The following is a 16,964-nucleotide window of genomic DNA, read 5'->3' on the forward strand; positions in this document are numbered from 1 at the left end:
CCCCACACAAGAAGAACGCAACCCATCAAAAGTCGTGGATTTTCTTGTGTACATTTTTCATTGGCTAGACGCTTTAGCGCCTGCTGCCGTCGGAAGGGGAAAATTCGGAAATTGTCTTCCCCCCTGCCCGTAAAACGTTCAGGGTAAAGGCTCGTGACGCTCGTCCAATGAAATTCGTACACAACCCTTCGTTAGCGTGTTTAAAGGCTAGCTGCGTTCTCCTTGTGTTTGTTGCTCCTAGATGCCAGCTGCTTTGGTGTCTTTGGACGGCAACCGGTTTTTAAACATGGCTACTCTTTATGAAACATTTGCACATGCGCAGAGTTAGTTACGCCTTTTCTAGTCGGGGCAGGAATTGGATTGCTTAATCAGGATAAACGTCCCTATTTTATCAGGATTAAGCCTTGTCTCGAATTAGAAGAACACGAGCCCACAGCTCCCTACACTTACTATTACCGTTAACCTCTACAAGTTTTTGGGGAAAGGGGAAACCGAAGAACTCGAGGGAAGACTAGTGGGAGTAGTACTGTTTTAAGACCTTTGTAGGCGCTATTTCTTAGAAGAAATTTATTAAATTGAATTTTTTCAAACTCATAGACTTTTGTAGGCCCATTCGAACTTTCGTAGGCCCAATTTCTAACGTTCCGAGTTTTCACCCAGTGCCACAAGCTGGGATCAAACCCAGGTTACCCAGCTCCTCTTGCTGGGCGAAGTTTAACCACTCTGCCACCCCACCACTATTTTCCAAGTGAGTGTGCTTCATTTTCTTCTCGCGACGGCAGCCAGTCAATGAATTTGAAAAACATTCGACATAGTTTAAGCCCCGCCCATTTCTCGAGCCACTTTCGGAGCAAGTTGTCAATGGATTCTTAGACATTCCAAGTGTATACATACATAGTTTCCTTGCTTAAGTGATTTAGTAAAACGCAGAAAGATACCGCCAATCCTAGATGGTAGAAAGAGTAATGATATAGTTCGATAGTATGGTAGAAATTAATGTCATGCATAGTTCATAGTTGTAATCATAGTCTAATGTTTCTTGGTAGAAGAATGATAAAAGTAAATTTAATTTTATTATCAAATAATCTTTCAGGCTGTGACTAGTAGAAAAATATTCTTTTTTAACTGTATTTAGAAAAGGCCGACTTGTTTTTTCAAAGTTTGTTGCTTCCATTGGGGAATAGCCTGAAACTCGAGAAATGACATTCCAAGTGCTCTTTTAAAGTCTTCTTCTCCGAGATAAAGCTGTTAAATATATATTAAGATAATGCGTTATTTTTATTTGCCAAAAAATCCACTAGTTAAAGGGCCACACCAATGTTTAAATTTTAGGACTTTAAATTAAAAAAAAATTAGCTAGGCTAATACCCAAAGCACCAAGTCATCTAAGGACTTTTACTGTCATTTAATTCAGGTGGCCGGGCTACAATGCGTAGGAAGGTGGTGGCAAGCCCATGCGAACCAATAGCTCCCTACACCTAATTACTATTACCGCTGTACGAACACCGAAAAACAGCCTGAAAACATCCCAGAATATGAATGGGCGGATCTAGCTACAACGAGATAAGGAAGGAAACGCCGTTGTGGCCCTTTAAATTTCTATTTTCGACCTTTTGAAATGTGCACGTCCGCGATTCACATCCCGTCAAAAGGATGTTACAAGGAAAATGTGCAGTTTGTCACTTCCCATACATAGATTTATTATAAACTTATGCTATTATGTATTATCGTTTTTCCGTTGTAAATTAGATTTATAAAATTTGTCTGCTCCATATTTGGAAGACAATGTTTTCCGCCAAATTAGAGAAAAGTAAAATATGAAAGTCTCTAAGAACCTCTTTACGCGTAGGATCGACACCCTCTGGGAGCTGAGACGGATCCTTCACTAACAGAGCCTCCAATGGGAATTTGTCAAACTCGGAATGAGAAGATTCTGTTCCATTTGACTGGAGCTTGAATAAATAATTAAGAATGAGAAATCGTCGGTGTTCCGAATTCCTTGAAGTTAAAAGCATTAATAACGAATCCAACGTACGTGGTATATTAGTATTCCAGGATTGGTTTCCGCTAATTCCGCTCTAATTTGTTCGTACGATTTTGAATTCTACCAATATTCAACAGAAACATTACAAAATAATAATAATAAACTAACTTTGTTTAAAATTCGAGCTTACACTCCAAAAAGAAATATCCCAAGCTCCAAAGAATCCAACAAAATTAGGGGGTTCGTTTCCTTGTCTTAATTTTACAATCGGGGTGTTGACGTCCCTTCCGCAAGGATCGACTTTCAGATATTCAGTTACGATTGAAGAAGCGAACTTCTGTTCGTCGGCGTTAGATTTTGAACCTAACCAAATAAACAACACATCCCAAGCATCGAGAAGCATAACATCCTCCTCCACTAAGTCGCTTTGATCGAAATCCGCAATCTCTTCAACAGTGAATCTTCCACTAGCGTTTGATATTTGAAACAGTCGAGGCAAATAGCCGGAATTGCTGTCCTATTGTGAAATAATTACCATACATTACAGACCTATTGCGAACGGTTCTTTCACAAAACGTACTTGTAGTCTTTTATCATTTGCGTAAGGTTCCATTCCACCAATAGCTTCCCAAAAATCTTGTTTCTCTTGCCCTTCGTAGACTAAGATTACGTCCCTGTATCGAAATATTTACTTAAGATCTCGATTATTATTATGTCGGAACACGAAAGCTACAACCTACTTTTTAGTCTCATTGGCAAACCGTCTAGCCATTTCTCTTTCGTCTCCGGTACTTCCCTGTATATAACAACAATACTTAGTAAATTAGCTAACGTAATTCATTGTTGGTTAATTTACTTTTCCTGCCCAGATGTAAGTTGTATTTATCGTTCCCATCACGAAAACATCGTTGGAATTCAGGTTACTCGCCTTAAAATCAACCTGAATAGCTTTCGTGTTATATTCTGTCGTTCCACGAACTTGTAACAAGAAATTATCGCCAAGTCCTGTGGTAGATTCTTCGTTGGAGTTGTTAAAACCACTTCGAGCCCCACCCTAAAACGCAAAATCGGTTTAACCAAAATAACGTAATTGGCTTTAGCGTCAATAAATTACCCGAAGAATAACCATTTTTCCTCCGAATATTGCCATGAAATGAGGGGGCTCCTTTCCCTGTACAACTCGCACCTATTATTGGAAATTAACACGAACGTATACAAATTTACTTCGTACAAATGAATATAGAAACTAAAAAATGTGATTTGTAAATATGCTAATAAAACCCTTAAATAAATTATTTAATTAACCTGAACAGCCTGGCCGTGAAGTTTGTCGTCTAATTCCACAGTTTTCATGGCCGCTGTTCCTTGTTCATCTACGGTGGAGTGCAATCCCTTAAATAAAAATACAACGGGGTTATTCGAAGTTACATTAAACTCCGAAATGTCAGCGCAACTCACAATCCAGTAATAGACCATGTAATGATCTTTTTTACCGTCGGTGTACGCGTATACAACAACGTAGCAATCTCCGCTATAGAATTTCCCTTGTTCTTTCTCCTCTAATGGCACTAAGTCAAAGTTAACGACGCGAAATACCTTTAAAATAAAAGGTAAATACATATATTGTAGAAGGGTGGGGGACTTCATAGCTGAATAATATGTCACACCTCTTTGCTTCCAGTTCCATCGTCGACCATTTGCATTTCTGCCGCTAAATGGGTGTTATCGTGTAACGTTGACGCGTCAAATTTAGTTTGAACTGTTTTGGCTATACGAACGTTCGATACTAGGCGTTAATAATAGTCCCATAATTAATATATATGACGACAAACGGTACCAATTTTCCCAATGGAAATTTGTCGGCCTAAGCCTACGGTCTGGTAGGTCTCTTGCCATGACCGAAACAAAGATTTGAATTCCGCCGGCTCTCCGCTATCGATTACCCTTGTTACTTGGGTATGATTAGGATACCCCTTCTTCTTAATGAAACCCTGGTCGAGATTAAAAAAATAATTGATGCTCACGTAGCAAACAAGGAACGTCTAAAGTGGTCATTGCTGGTCATACTTGCGCGTTTCGCATGGCTTCGCTTCTTTCTTTGTTGCTAGCTCGTTTTCCAACCCAAACCCAAATTCCCGATGCGCCATTATCAATAATAAATGAATCCTGCAATTTGAAATACAAAAGTAATTCGGCTGAACCGGTCAAAATATTTTTTGTGTATACCTGCGATTGCAGATCCCTTTGATCTAGTGGTCCATTTTTAACTTCAGTTACTTTAAGGGTGCCGTCTTCGTCAGAACATCTATAGTTATCTCAAGTTATTTCTTAATATTAAGAGCATATAAATAAAAACCAGGGAAGAGAAATTACCTATACAGTTTTATTTCAGAGTAAATTTTCTTTTCGGCGATTTCGTCTTTACCACCTTCAACGTGACTCCTCACATTCTTTTGTTGTAGTGGCAAGAGTTTGTTGAAATACTTCGGAACAAGAAAGATACATTAGATTTCGCCGTAAATATTAGCAATAATAATGCTCATTTCTCCAAAAGAATTACATCTTTTTCGGACGAGTGAAGGCTCTTTTCTTGACCATCTTCGACGATGATAATCGGTCGCGAATTGTTTCCGGCTTCGTCCCTCAGTTGCTGAGCCACTTTGGCACCCTATTAACGACAACGAAATTCGAATACTGACGCATTTCCTTTTTTATTGTCCTATCTAAGAACAACACGGTACGTACTTGAATTTTTTCCATGTTGTTAGCAAACCTTCCCGTCCAAATAAATATAGCATCATTTGTATTAATTATAAAGACATCTCCATCGTTCATTACACTCCAAGAAATGGAACTCAACTGAAATACATTAAACTTTGTTATATAACAGAACGTGTTCAACAAATCTAGAGTGAACGCAATTTCTTACCTGCTTAACAGTGGGTTTTCTTTTACCTTTTATTTGAAATATTTGTGAGTCTAATGTATGCGTTACGTGATTAAAACCAGAAGCTACACCACCCTCTAAAAGTCTTTAAATTAAAACCCAATTATTGATAATAGTATAAATTGTATCGAATCATTTTGCCACGTTAGAATTATAATATACCTTATTCCCTTTTTAAAATAAGAAAGAAAACGTTTGGATTCAAAACCCTGAACTTCGCGATGTTGAACCGGAGATCCTCCGAGATGGTCGTCTAGTTCGACAGTTTTGTAAGCAGCCACTCCTGCTTCATCCTAATCAATAAACAACGTGATCTGTACTTTATATTGGTTCTTCAGATAATAAAAGGGTTTTAAATTAATTTTTGTACCGGCGATGTTGCATGTCCTAGCCAAAAATGAATATGAATATTTAAATATGATTTGGCTTCTCTAGGCTAAGAAAGAAAGGAACTTAGAATTTAAGAACGGCAAGTCGATCGACAAATCAAATACCACGCGGAAGTCTTACCTTCATTTGGGACCATCCTTTTTCGTTCCCTTCCGTTGCCTGTACAAAAGGGATAGTAAATTAAACTAGTTTGATTATCGTAAAGTTAAATGATTGTGGCATAAACATACACAAGCTACGATGTAAGAGTCGCCAGTGTAAAATATTCCATAGCTGTCTTTTGGGACTGGTACCACTTGCATTTTCTACAAATAAAATTTATTTTAAAAATTATTCTACGTTTTACTTAACAATACGAAATCAGCGTTTCATCCGCATTCCTTTCAAAAGTCAAAATTTAAATGCAAATGCTGAAGCAAATACATGTAGCGTATTCAATCTTGTTGAATGCAAGGTTTGATTTTTGAAAAATATAAAGTTGAAAAAGCAAACAATACCTCTATTCTCCATATCAGGAAAAATGTAGAACTTTTCGGAATATTTCTAAACGCAGGATCAATAGCAGCCATTTTCTAAAATCAATATTTTAAGCAAAATTAAACTAAAATATGTTGAAGAAATTCTTTATTATCCCTTTCTGACATTTTATGTACCGTTATATACAAAAATAAAGATATTTATTAACAGTAAATTTGATAGTGCTTATTATATAATTTTGCTTATGACGTCACTACAGTAGAAGGCTCTTTTGCCATCAGAGCTAAAGCTTGTGCCATTATATAGCCCAACTATAGTAGTGTGAATTTACCACACATTTTTTTGTTTAACCCAATAACCAGATTTTGCTTCCTTTTATCTTTTAATTGGACTCATTGTTCTTATACAGAAATACCAATTTAAGAATTTTAAGGGCGCAGTCTGAGCTGTCGTTAGCAAAATCGTTTTATTTAATAAATAGAAAATTGGTTCCGCGCTATTTTCTAGAAGAAAATCCGAACTAAGCAAATTTTGCATTTTAAACGATGTTTTTCTTCCTATTTAACCAAAAATTAGTGAAACAACAAAATACAGGATATTATAAAACTTCAATTTACGATACGGCTAAATTCAATGAATACATTTTAATTTGGTTTTTCTATCACGTAAATATAACCCGCGTAACGCAATAAAACACACCACTCAAAATCGTTGAAATGTATATTGCCCATTAAGTACTTCTCACCATTTGGGGTTTGTCCAATTATATCTAAAAACCAATTTAAAAGAATTAGCAATGGTTTAAATGCGCTATCACAATCTATATTGCTGTGCGACGCTTCGTTATACTGGCAGTCTTGAGAAGATAAATAAGTCCAAATCAAAAATACGTCGATTTATACTTGTGTGTTCAAAAAGATAAGCTGATAGCGTCAAGGTAAAACTGCTTAATGGATTTGTCATAATAGCCCGTTGAAATATTTTCCTATTGTTAAATTATTTCAAATAATGTTATTTAAATTGGAAATTAGTGCATTAGTTTATAATTTTTTTACGAAGATTTATAATAAACTAATTTTGTGAATCGTTTATTAATAAAACGTAGCTATACGTTTTAGGACCTTTATTTTCACCAATTTCCACAAAATCGGTGATGGTTGTTGACATTAATGTCGTGTCTGTCACGAGATTTGTCAAACATGTAAAGTTTTAATTAGTTAATGCAAGTATATAGAGTACGAACCGACAAAAAAATGAAGTAAGATAACAGAAAAATCAATAGATCGTTACTCTGACAATGTAACGTGGCATTGGAGGTATTTCGAAACTGGTATCGAGAAAAAAGTTTGGCAAGTACATTGCACGTATAGCGCTGCACATAAATACCAAGACTATACAGTTACTCCGTGCTGTCGCCTTATAACTGGCAAAATTGGAGGAGATGCGGTTCGTTACGCACGGATACCTGCGATGCATTCAGTATCATCCGTAAACAAAGACTTTCAAAGTCGGGTCCACTAATAAGTGCGAATCAACAATTGAACGTTCATTATCACTTCATGCCGAAATCGCAATCCGCCGGACATGGCTTCAATTGTCTTTTTTGGTTCATGTGCCACCAGGGATTTGATTGCTTGGGTACAACAGGGTTCGAATCCCAGCAATCTAACCTAATTTGTGAAATAGTCCAGTAAAAATAATATACTTCCACGGCTATTCTATAGCAAGAACACGTATATCGACTGAACATGTTAAGTTAGTTGAACTGTAAATGTAAGGCGTAACCTTGCTCAGCTCTTGATAATTTGAGTAACATTTCAAATTACAGCAATATTTTACATGCCATACACTTTATTGGTAAGGGTGTAAGTCAGTGTCAAAAAAACGTTTTTGGTTTTGGTGTTCGAAATAATGTCAATCATAGTGTTTAATTGCTAATCACGAGCGCATAAATATTCATTTGCCCAATGTCAACGGATACCGATTAGTTTTATCGTTAATTAGTAACGTACTGTAACATAAAATGTAAATGTCAAAGTTAAAATATTCAACGCCAAGAAATGTCACACTTTGACAAACGTATAATGCGCAATTGTGCGAACATTTTTGAAACCAAAAAGGTATTCTTTATACGGTATATACTTCTCAAAGGGAGTCGTTAATTGACAATGATACTTATTCATTCCGTCGCTCATTGACCCCGCAAATTCTTAAATATCGTTCAAGTCAAACGGTATTTGGGTTAAACAAATGTGAATAGCTCGCAGGGTAACGCGATAGGGTTCACGAAATGTTTTAGTTTTCTATTTATCACCTTTCTCGAGCTCTTCCCCCTTAGAAATATATTTATTTCCTTATAGTGATTTTATAGTCGATGTCATTGACTAAATTATAAATTAAATAACCGGCGCGGTTGCTCGCAACGTGTTCCTTTGTGATAAAATGCGAAAATTAAATTTAAAGTTCAGAGCTCGATTTGGATACAAATCTTTGAAGAATATAATTAGAATCTTCAGGTTTAGCAAGTTTCAATTTTCGGCATATAACCTCTCGCGTAAAGTTAAATATTCATAAATTTAAAAATGCCTGAAACCATAAAAATATTCATTTTTTTACTACGAAAGAAACAGCACCCGGAAATTGAAAATCTTACGATGGAAGGTGTTTTTGTAGAATATTAATATTTCATAGAGATTTTCTTTATATTCTCATTTCGTCCAACCCATTGATGAGGCTGCCATTGCTCATAATTGGGGTTAGCATTATGTATGTGGGCGTATCTTTGCCTGCCACAATATATTACAATTCGAATTCGACTAGGCTACGTTAATTCCGCGAAAGTAAACTTTCTTATCAATAAGGCGGAACGAACGCGCTTTTGAATTGCATGACAAACGTATTTGGCTTCGAGGCTGATTAGGACATTTTATGGAGATTGTAACTAAGGATAAGGTACAAGTTTCTGGACGCTTGCTTTAACGAAGGAAGCGATATACGAATAACCAAAATTTGCTATGAAATATACACCTGCACTGCTTTTTATAATAAAATATTTCTTTAAATAGTATGATTACGTCGTAACCAGGATATCAATTCTGTTTTAGAAATATCTAAATTGGAGTTTAAGTAAACACCGAACGTTTTTAACAAACGGACATTAATTTCGATTTAAAGACGGAAGAATTTCGAGTCTTGACAATTAAATATTATTAATAAATCATCTACGCACTAATTTTAAAATAAATCAACAATAAGAAAAGAATTACCAGTACAAAAATTTGAGAATATAGGTTAAATATTTTATAAAAGTCATTTCGAGAGTTTTCAGTAAAAATTTTAAAAGCACCTGCACGATATTTTTCCACGTATCTATTAAGTAGTTCTTCTTTTATGAGATTCAGCAGTATTTGCTCTTTTATGAAAACTAGAATATCATTAGATTTGAAGAGGTCGCTGTTCAAATATAATTATAAATACTGGTACGGTAGCCCAGGATAAAGCACGAAAATTAAACTCGGATAATTAACCCAATAGCTTATCGAAATAATTAAGATTTACAACTGTTATAATATATCCATTTAATTATTTTAAGCTTAAGTTATCTTAATTGTGAAAATGTTTCATTTAAAAAAAATTAATATCGAATTTCATTGAAGTATATATTGATTTAAAAAAATTGTCAAATAAAAGAGCTAGGCAAATTAAATTAAGCATACTTACCTCTATCGAATATAGCCTTCAAAAGAAGAAGAAATCAGAACCATGCACGAAAGCGCAACAGACACGTGCAACCGCGCTGCTGGAACAAAAACCGACTTATCTAATAACAATGTAATTACGAAACGAGTTTTGTCTAGGTTTACGGCTAGTCGTACATGTAATCTTATATTTATTTTCCTACCGTCGGAGGCAGTTAATTCGCATTGCTGAGAAACTTTAAAGTTTTCCTCTAGTTAATAATCTCAATACGCTCCGGAATCAGTCTTGCTGTTGCTGACAATTGAAATTCGGTAAAGCTTAAAAAAATGTACGGTAATGAAACTATGTCATCGCGCGGAAACGCCCTATTTTACCCGTCGCATGTATACAGAATAAAATAACGAAAGTTAGATCATGTACCTCTGCGGGAACCGATATTCTGCCGCTGCCGTCAAATCTCACAGGTGAAAAACGCGCAGGTGATAAGGCAATGGAATACCTTCGTTAAAAAAAACCCGGAGAGAGAATGGAGCGTTTCCACTAAGAGTCAAATATAATAACAAACAAGTAGGGTTCACGGGGGGGGGGGGGGGTCACAAACTTCCGGTTGGCGTGAAAGGTATCTTTGACTTCCTTCCCTCCCCTGACTGACCGTAAAGGTATCATCATCAACCGACTGATGTGAAAGTAGATTTAAATTTCATCTCAATAGGGCATGGCCCAACGAGGCGCTTCTTCAAGCGTGAGAAATCACGGACCATATAAAACCATTGTTCTTGTATTATACCGTAATCTGCAACACATGGATATAATACGAATTGATTGATTTGTAACTAAAATTATTATTATCCTATATTTTAAAATTACTTATAATAATAATAATAATCAGCTAGGCTAATACCCAAGGCACCACCTTAGGCCCAAGTCATCTAGAGACTTTTAATGCCTTAAACAGGTGGCAGGGTTACAATGCGTAGGAGGGTGGTGGCAAGCCCTTCATGCCACGCGAGCCAACAGTTCCCTATGCTAACTATTACCCTTAACCTCTACAATTGTTTATGGAAAGGGGAAACCGAAGAACTTGAGGGAAAACCCCTTTAACCAGTGGGGGAAGAGTACTAGCAATCTCTACGCAGGAGTGGAAGGATGGAATAACATTGAAGCTCATCCCGAATCAAAACCGCTCCTATAAACGTTAATTAGAGCAATTGTTATATTAAATAATGCAAATCTGCTAACACGCACAACGACTTGTTTTTGATGTAACTAGCTTCTGTCATACCTGGTGGCAGAAATGTTAAAGTTCATACTCCCTTTAATAAGCACCCTAAAATACAAATATGGCGCCATCTCTAGATTAATTCAGACGGTTCTAGGAATCTCCGCGTGCTAACTAGCCTAAACTAGGTGAAACTATTCGTAAGTCTGCAACTGCTCAAAGAACTGATTCGGACTATGTTATGACGTCACCAAAAAGTCCCGGACAGTTCAGAACTTGTAAGAATAGTCGAAATTCCATCTTAAAAGCACGTATTATATAACTAGTCTAAAAAAAACTATTGCAGACGAAATTAAGAGAGCTCAGTCTTGGGTTCATGATAGTACCAGTACTGCTCTCGAGCAAGTACTGCTTGAACAGTTCCTAAAGGTCTGATAATCGATTCCCGCGAGCGAATACTTTGCTTTAGAACGGTTCTGGATTTTTTTTCAGCGAATAGTTTTTGTGAGGACTCATCCAACGGTTCCGGACTGGCGAATAGTTTTCACCTAGTGATTAAAAAACGAATTTACAGATGTAATTAAATAATATTTAATGCTATGGGACCTGTAGTTAATTTTTACCAACCTAGGGTGGGATTGGCAGTGGCCTAGCTAATAAAATTGGGCACCAATGGAGCCCCAATGCAAAAAAGGGAATTGCCTCCCCTCTATATAGACCCCGCTGACAGATCATCCGTGGTGGATTGTAAATTGTATATTACCAAAGTTTCGTTTTTGACGTCACTGATGACGTTTTCTGAATGCGCCCCCCCCCCCCTCCTTTTAACTTGTGGATTCCAAAACACCACAGGCCCTCTGCATTGGAGTGTACTGACCCAGTTACACCCCTGGGTATCAGACTATTTTCAAACCCCCCGCTATTTTCTATAAAACGAACCTTTTCTGTTAAACTATTCGCTTGTTCTAAACCGAGAAATATTCGTCAAGGTCAAAGTATTGCTTATTCAGAATTTATTTTGGGAAAATGTCTTTACCCAGACTCAAAATATTCGTCATCACAGAATATGAGTAAATTGACGTCATAGGGTTACTCGTCTTACCCTACTCCCAAATCCCAGAACATGCAAAAAGTATCTACCTCTAATTGCTTATAGTGCACCCAGGGATGTGGTTAACCTCCAAGTACCACAACACAAGTTTTGCCCCATTTGACCAGTATTAAAATTATCGTTAAGATGTTTGTGCAACTTTTTCTTGTAAAACTAAAAAAATATTTCATAAAAAAATAAATTCTTTTATTTTATGTCAACTAACCTGCATTAGGAAAATACTAAATAATATACAAAAATATTAATAAATTTATCAGTGTATAAAGGAAAAAGGAAATATATCTTTCGATACTAAAATCTCATAACTTCAGTAACCCCTGGACCCATGAGTCTCAGCCACACAGAGCAAAAACATGCCTGTTTTTAGTGAAAAAATTTACATGAGCTACTACTATTATTTCAATAAAATAGCTCTATTTTAAACAAAGTTCAACAAACAGTAAAACATGCCAGAACTACTTTACCACGGAAGTATACGGCTTTTACACACTTTTGTCAATGATAAAACAGACAAGTTTGTTGAATTTATGCATTAAAAGATATCTTCCTTTAGATAAAATGACACAACATTCTATGTTAGTAAAATAGCTTTTGATATGTTACTAGTTGAAGATCTCTATATAGGATTACTATAAGTATTTAATTGATTTGTCAAATGCTACAATTTTTCCAAGTATTTTTAGAACCCAAAAACTATCCTATCTATGACCTTACTTTTGTCATTACCATTAGTACTTGAAATTCAAAATGCATAGCTAAGTTTGTAAATATTTGTATGCTGTTATTTTGATCTTTAGATACTTGGAATCCATATAGTAGAACCTTTTGACTTTCTCCAAGAAAAAAACAAAATGGAAACATCTTAAACATTTTCAACATTTATAGCTTTAGGTAACGTTCGGGAATTCGATTGCTCTAGTAATAAATTGGAAGCAGTTGTTGGTGTTGTAGTATTTTGGACGTTATCATTTCTTGAATATGATGGTGATGCATTTGACACATTGCCTTCGTTGCATTTAGCTTTGTGAACCTCTTCATAAGTTGGCAAGAAATCTGTTAGCTGATATAAGCATTAATTAAATTATTAAGATATCAAGGAAATTCCTTAGCAACTCAATGCAAATAGGTAAACTTTTTTCCCAAGTTTCAAAAATACTCAAGTCACAAATAATAATTGGTATCCAAAACTTCAGAGTACGTTAAGGTGCATTCCAAATGGGGGCTTCATTGGTTCATGCCCTTTAAGTATCTAATTATACCCAGCCCAACAAGAGAGTGGGGAAGCTGGTAAATATAACCAGGGCCTATGCAGCCTAGGGGCCCTAGTATGAGCAAACGACTCTCTTGGGGCCTGCTCTCGGTGGCACTGTTTATACCAATTAGCATCTAATTTCTTGAGACGTATCACACTTATTGTTATTTATAATAAATTAATAATTCACAATGAGACGTTCCAAAAGAATTAGATGCCTATAGTAGGGTATTTGATTAAACCATGAAAAATCACAGACCTTAAGTTCTTATCATTTTACTTGAATCTTCGCAGATCTTAGTCAGTGTTCAGTAGTTTTTCAAATTCTTTGTAATCAATGTTTTGTACATAATCTAGGTAATACTAATTTAGCTTTTCAGCGTGACCTTTTCCTTAACTTCATGGTGGAAAATAGATAAAAAATTCCTCGTAAACGACTATGCCCATATCTATATTCCATTATTTAACCACCCAAAGAGGCACTTAATGGTCCTTAAAATATAGGCTAAAATCATTTATAAACCTCCCGATGTTGTACCAAGTATTTTGCACCCTAAATCGTCAGCTATAATTATAACTCCATCAATTACACTGAAGTTTCCCTATTAATATTCTACCAAAGTGTTTATAGGCTTCGTCTGGTTTAAATTTTGGTCACGAGTATAGACGCCTAAAAATCCAGTTTTAAGTTGAATGTATGAAAGCTATCTGCTCACTCAAAATTCTCTTTGTACAACAGCTGAAAGTTTCAATCAAAAAACATTGAAATTAAAAAATTGTCTAGTATTTCTTCACATATTTAGTTGACGGATATTAAGGCAGTTGGCTCTATACATGTTGTCAACTAAAAAACGATCCAGAGTTAATAATTGGAAAACTAATTTTCCTAGGAATTTCATATTTTCAGATCCTATAGCACACACAGGGGGTCATTAGAGGAAACCAAACTCGATGACCTTCAACCATGTCCTCAAGGTCATTCAAAAACTATCTCGAGAACCATTGTGTTTAGAGACTGTTCCAATTAGAAAGGTGTGCGCCAACTCATTTCATATCCACATGACTCTGAACCGATGTAAATTGGCCAATAAGAAGCCAGGAAAATCAAGAAGGTAATAAATAAAAATGTCAAAGAGATCATGCTTAGTTGTTAATAATTTAGAAAGTACTTGTGCTACGGCATCAACATTTTCAGGACAAATTCACTCTGGTAAGATCTTATGCTATTAAAATTTAGTTGATCATACAAAATATATCTCGAAAATTGTTAGGTTTGGAAGGTCAGTTCCAATTTGAAAAGTGTTTGCCATTCCAAGTTTATTTTAACCGACCTAATCTGAGCTTAATTGAAATAAATTTTAATGTTGATAATTAGTTATTGAACATTTTTATTTATGATCTTCTTGTTTTTGGTGTTAATTTTCTTAGTTTCCTATTGACCAATTTACATCAGTTCAGAGCCACTTATTCATAAAATGCGATGGTGCATACCTTTCTAATTGGAACCTAGCCTCTAAACCAAACGGTTCTCGATAGTTTTTGAATGACCTTGATGTTGTGTACTTTAATCACGCTGCAAGATGCAAGTTTGTGAGGTGAATTGGGAGCAACATTGGCATTTCCCTTAGTATAAAAAAATACATTCTAGGTAAGCTATATTAACCTGTACTGCGGCTTCATAAGGCGGAGGTTTATCTGGAAGAGCTGCTTGAAAAACATTCTGAGACTGTCTATTTTGGAAAGCTTCTGCTACAAGAATATCGTTTCTATGACGCCTTTGTTGATTTATTTCCGAGCCTTGGAAATCTCTTATTGTACTAATTCTAAGTTGGGGAATAAGGGATTATATTTTTAAATTAGGAATTTGAGGAATATTTTTTCTTACATAGGAGTAATCCATTTCAGAGTCATTAACAATAGACCTGTCATGACCAATGTACAAAAAATAATCATCAGTGTTTTCCAAGGAAATAGAACTAATGGAATGTGAATATTTCTAATATCTGTAATATTATGAATTAAAAAATGAGATAGATAAATGTTTTTAATTATTAAAAAGAAGAAAATAGTACCAGCGCAAAAATGTAAAGTTGATTGCGCAAGATTTGAGTTAATAGTTGAATAAGATCTATCCATGGTCTGTTCTTCACACACACACAATGCCTTTTTACAATATGACGTTGGCACGACTTGTTTACAATCAGAATCACTGTGGCACAATATACCAGTCCTTCCATCTACAAATTGAAGTTGTCATATTTAGGGTTTCTGTCAAACCAACTATTAAAAGAGAACCTTGAAGTCAGCAGTGTAGACAAAAATTCATCAACGGGAAGGTCAGACTACATATATATAAATATCAAAACTACACCCAAGGTGGAATTTTGCCTACGCCACTGCTTGAAGTTATTTGCAAACCTCTCAAGCAAACTGCCACTTCTTGCTGTGATATTCCAGAATAGGCCATTTGTAAACTGCATCCTAATGTACAGTTATTTTTCCCAGGTTTCAAATCTGGTGCCCTGAACCATGGGTAACAAGCTTTCAAGTGATAAAAATCATCCAAAGCCAATGCTATTATAAGAATAAAAAGGTTCTTCCAATTATAAACAGCGAACTACTTTAGAAGTTTGGAATTGATGTAAAATTATCAAGTACTAAGAGCAAAGAGCCAAAAAAATTAATTTTTCTTTTAAATATCATAGACCATAGCGTCAGACAATGTCTTTGGGAGCGCAGCTCTAATTAGCTAGCTATCCTAAAAACTTGATATATTATTAGTCTTCGAACTGCTTAAGTTATCCAACTTAGTTTCTGTTTATTTTGTACGTTAAGTGGAGCATACAAAAATCGCCTTAAAAACTTACATTCAATTAACAATGTGAAAATAATTAGGCATAATAGCCATATTAATGAATATATAACCATAGTGAAGCCCAATTTCCAGACCGTGTTCAGTTTCGCATTACGGTCAGTGAAGTGATGCCAGGTCGCGAAAATGGAATTTTCCTTTCTGACACTTGAAATTTCCATTTCGGATTAAAATTTTCCTAGTTTTCCAAAACACTATATTATATATTTGCGTAAAACAATTACTTGATATGTTGTAATAGAAAAATAACAAATGTCCTGAAGAAAATAAGACTTTTATTTTCATCTCGCAATGAATAAAAACTAGGAACAATAATTTAACCAGTATAAAAATTACAGTTTTGTACCAAGGATACACATAGAATCCTTGTTTGTTCTATGGTTAGAGCGGGAAAATGTTGTTCGGAGTAATTTAATGAAAGTGTGCCATTTTTTATTTTAGCTTTGAATAAAATAATTTTTCGCCTTGAATTTCCCTAGATTTAGCTAATTTTTGGTCGGGTTTCCCTTTTCCCTTTTTACCGTTTTTGGGGGTCAAATTTTACCTATATGTGGGAAATTTCCCTCAATCTGTCATCACTGATTATGGTGTCGAAAGCGTTTTCATTTCAGAGTGGCCAACGTTTTGGAAACCGTTTCCCGGGGACAAAAGATGGAAAACCTAAGGTTTTCAAAGCAGGCCCGCTTTGGTCCGTAACTTCTGTATTACTTCTATCAAAGATAATATAACTACGTACCCTAGATTCGAAATCAAGCTCCTTTCACGTAACGCAGGCTCTTACTGAGTTCCCGGCGGGCTGGCAGGGCTACCGACATCTAGTTAAAACGTAAAGTTTTAGTGAAAATTGCGCCGTGGTTTTTGACTTGCGGTTTTCAAGATACCAGATATTTTTGCGTTATATTGTTTTAAAACAATAATGGATATGCCTGTAGCTCTAAAAAATTTTCTAAACGGAAGAAAACTAAAGGTGAGTAATATAATCGTGGGATATCTATTGAAATTCCTTATTTCTC

At 35.5% G+C, this 16,964-nt stretch overlaps 2 protein-coding genes across 2 annotated transcripts; both read right to left on the reverse strand.

Annotated features, from left to right (window-relative positions):
* Positions 1 to 1,055: 1,055 nt before the first annotated feature.
* On the reverse strand, positions 1,056 to 5,893 carry LOC149947927 (villin-1-like). The gene is made up of 23 exons (XM_090172247.1): positions 5,819 to 5,893; positions 5,552 to 5,626; positions 5,442 to 5,480; positions 5,302 to 5,367; positions 5,094 to 5,224; positions 4,914 to 5,016; positions 4,730 to 4,843; positions 4,545 to 4,652; positions 4,358 to 4,467; positions 4,211 to 4,289; positions 4,052 to 4,150; positions 3,822 to 3,975; positions 3,652 to 3,752; positions 3,443 to 3,580; positions 3,290 to 3,376; positions 3,099 to 3,170; positions 2,841 to 3,038; positions 2,725 to 2,780; positions 2,565 to 2,658; positions 2,175 to 2,501; positions 2,036 to 2,104; positions 1,836 to 1,952; positions 1,056 to 1,245 (listed from the first exon to the last, which is right to left on the reverse strand). Exons 1-23 carry the CDS (start codon positions 5,888 to 5,890, stop codon positions 1,132 to 1,134), a joined length of 2,523 nt encoding a protein of 840 aa, XP_090028373.1. The 5' UTR covers positions 5,891 to 5,893; the 3' UTR covers positions 1,056 to 1,131.
* Positions 5,894 to 11,984: 6,091 nt separating this feature from the next.
* Positions 11,985 to 16,037, reverse strand: LOC149947928 (uncharacterized). The gene is made up of 6 exons (XM_090171640.1): positions 15,947 to 16,037; positions 15,498 to 15,653; positions 15,152 to 15,316; positions 14,965 to 15,082; positions 14,743 to 14,902; positions 11,985 to 12,887 (listed from the first exon to the last, which is right to left on the reverse strand). The coding sequence occupies exons 1-6, from the start codon at positions 16,005 to 16,007 to the stop codon at positions 12,690 to 12,692; spliced, it is 858 nt and encodes a 285-aa protein (XP_090027766.1). The 5' UTR covers positions 16,008 to 16,037; the 3' UTR covers positions 11,985 to 12,689.
* Positions 16,038 to 16,964: the final 927 nt, after the last annotated feature.

Source organism: Leiobunum rupestre, chromosome 4 (assembly GCF_980474605.1).
Source record: "Leiobunum rupestre chromosome 4, qqLeiRupe1.1.hap1, whole genome shotgun sequence".
Lineage (NCBI taxonomy): Eukaryota > Metazoa > Arthropoda > Arachnida > Opiliones > Sclerosomatidae > Leiobunum > Leiobunum rupestre.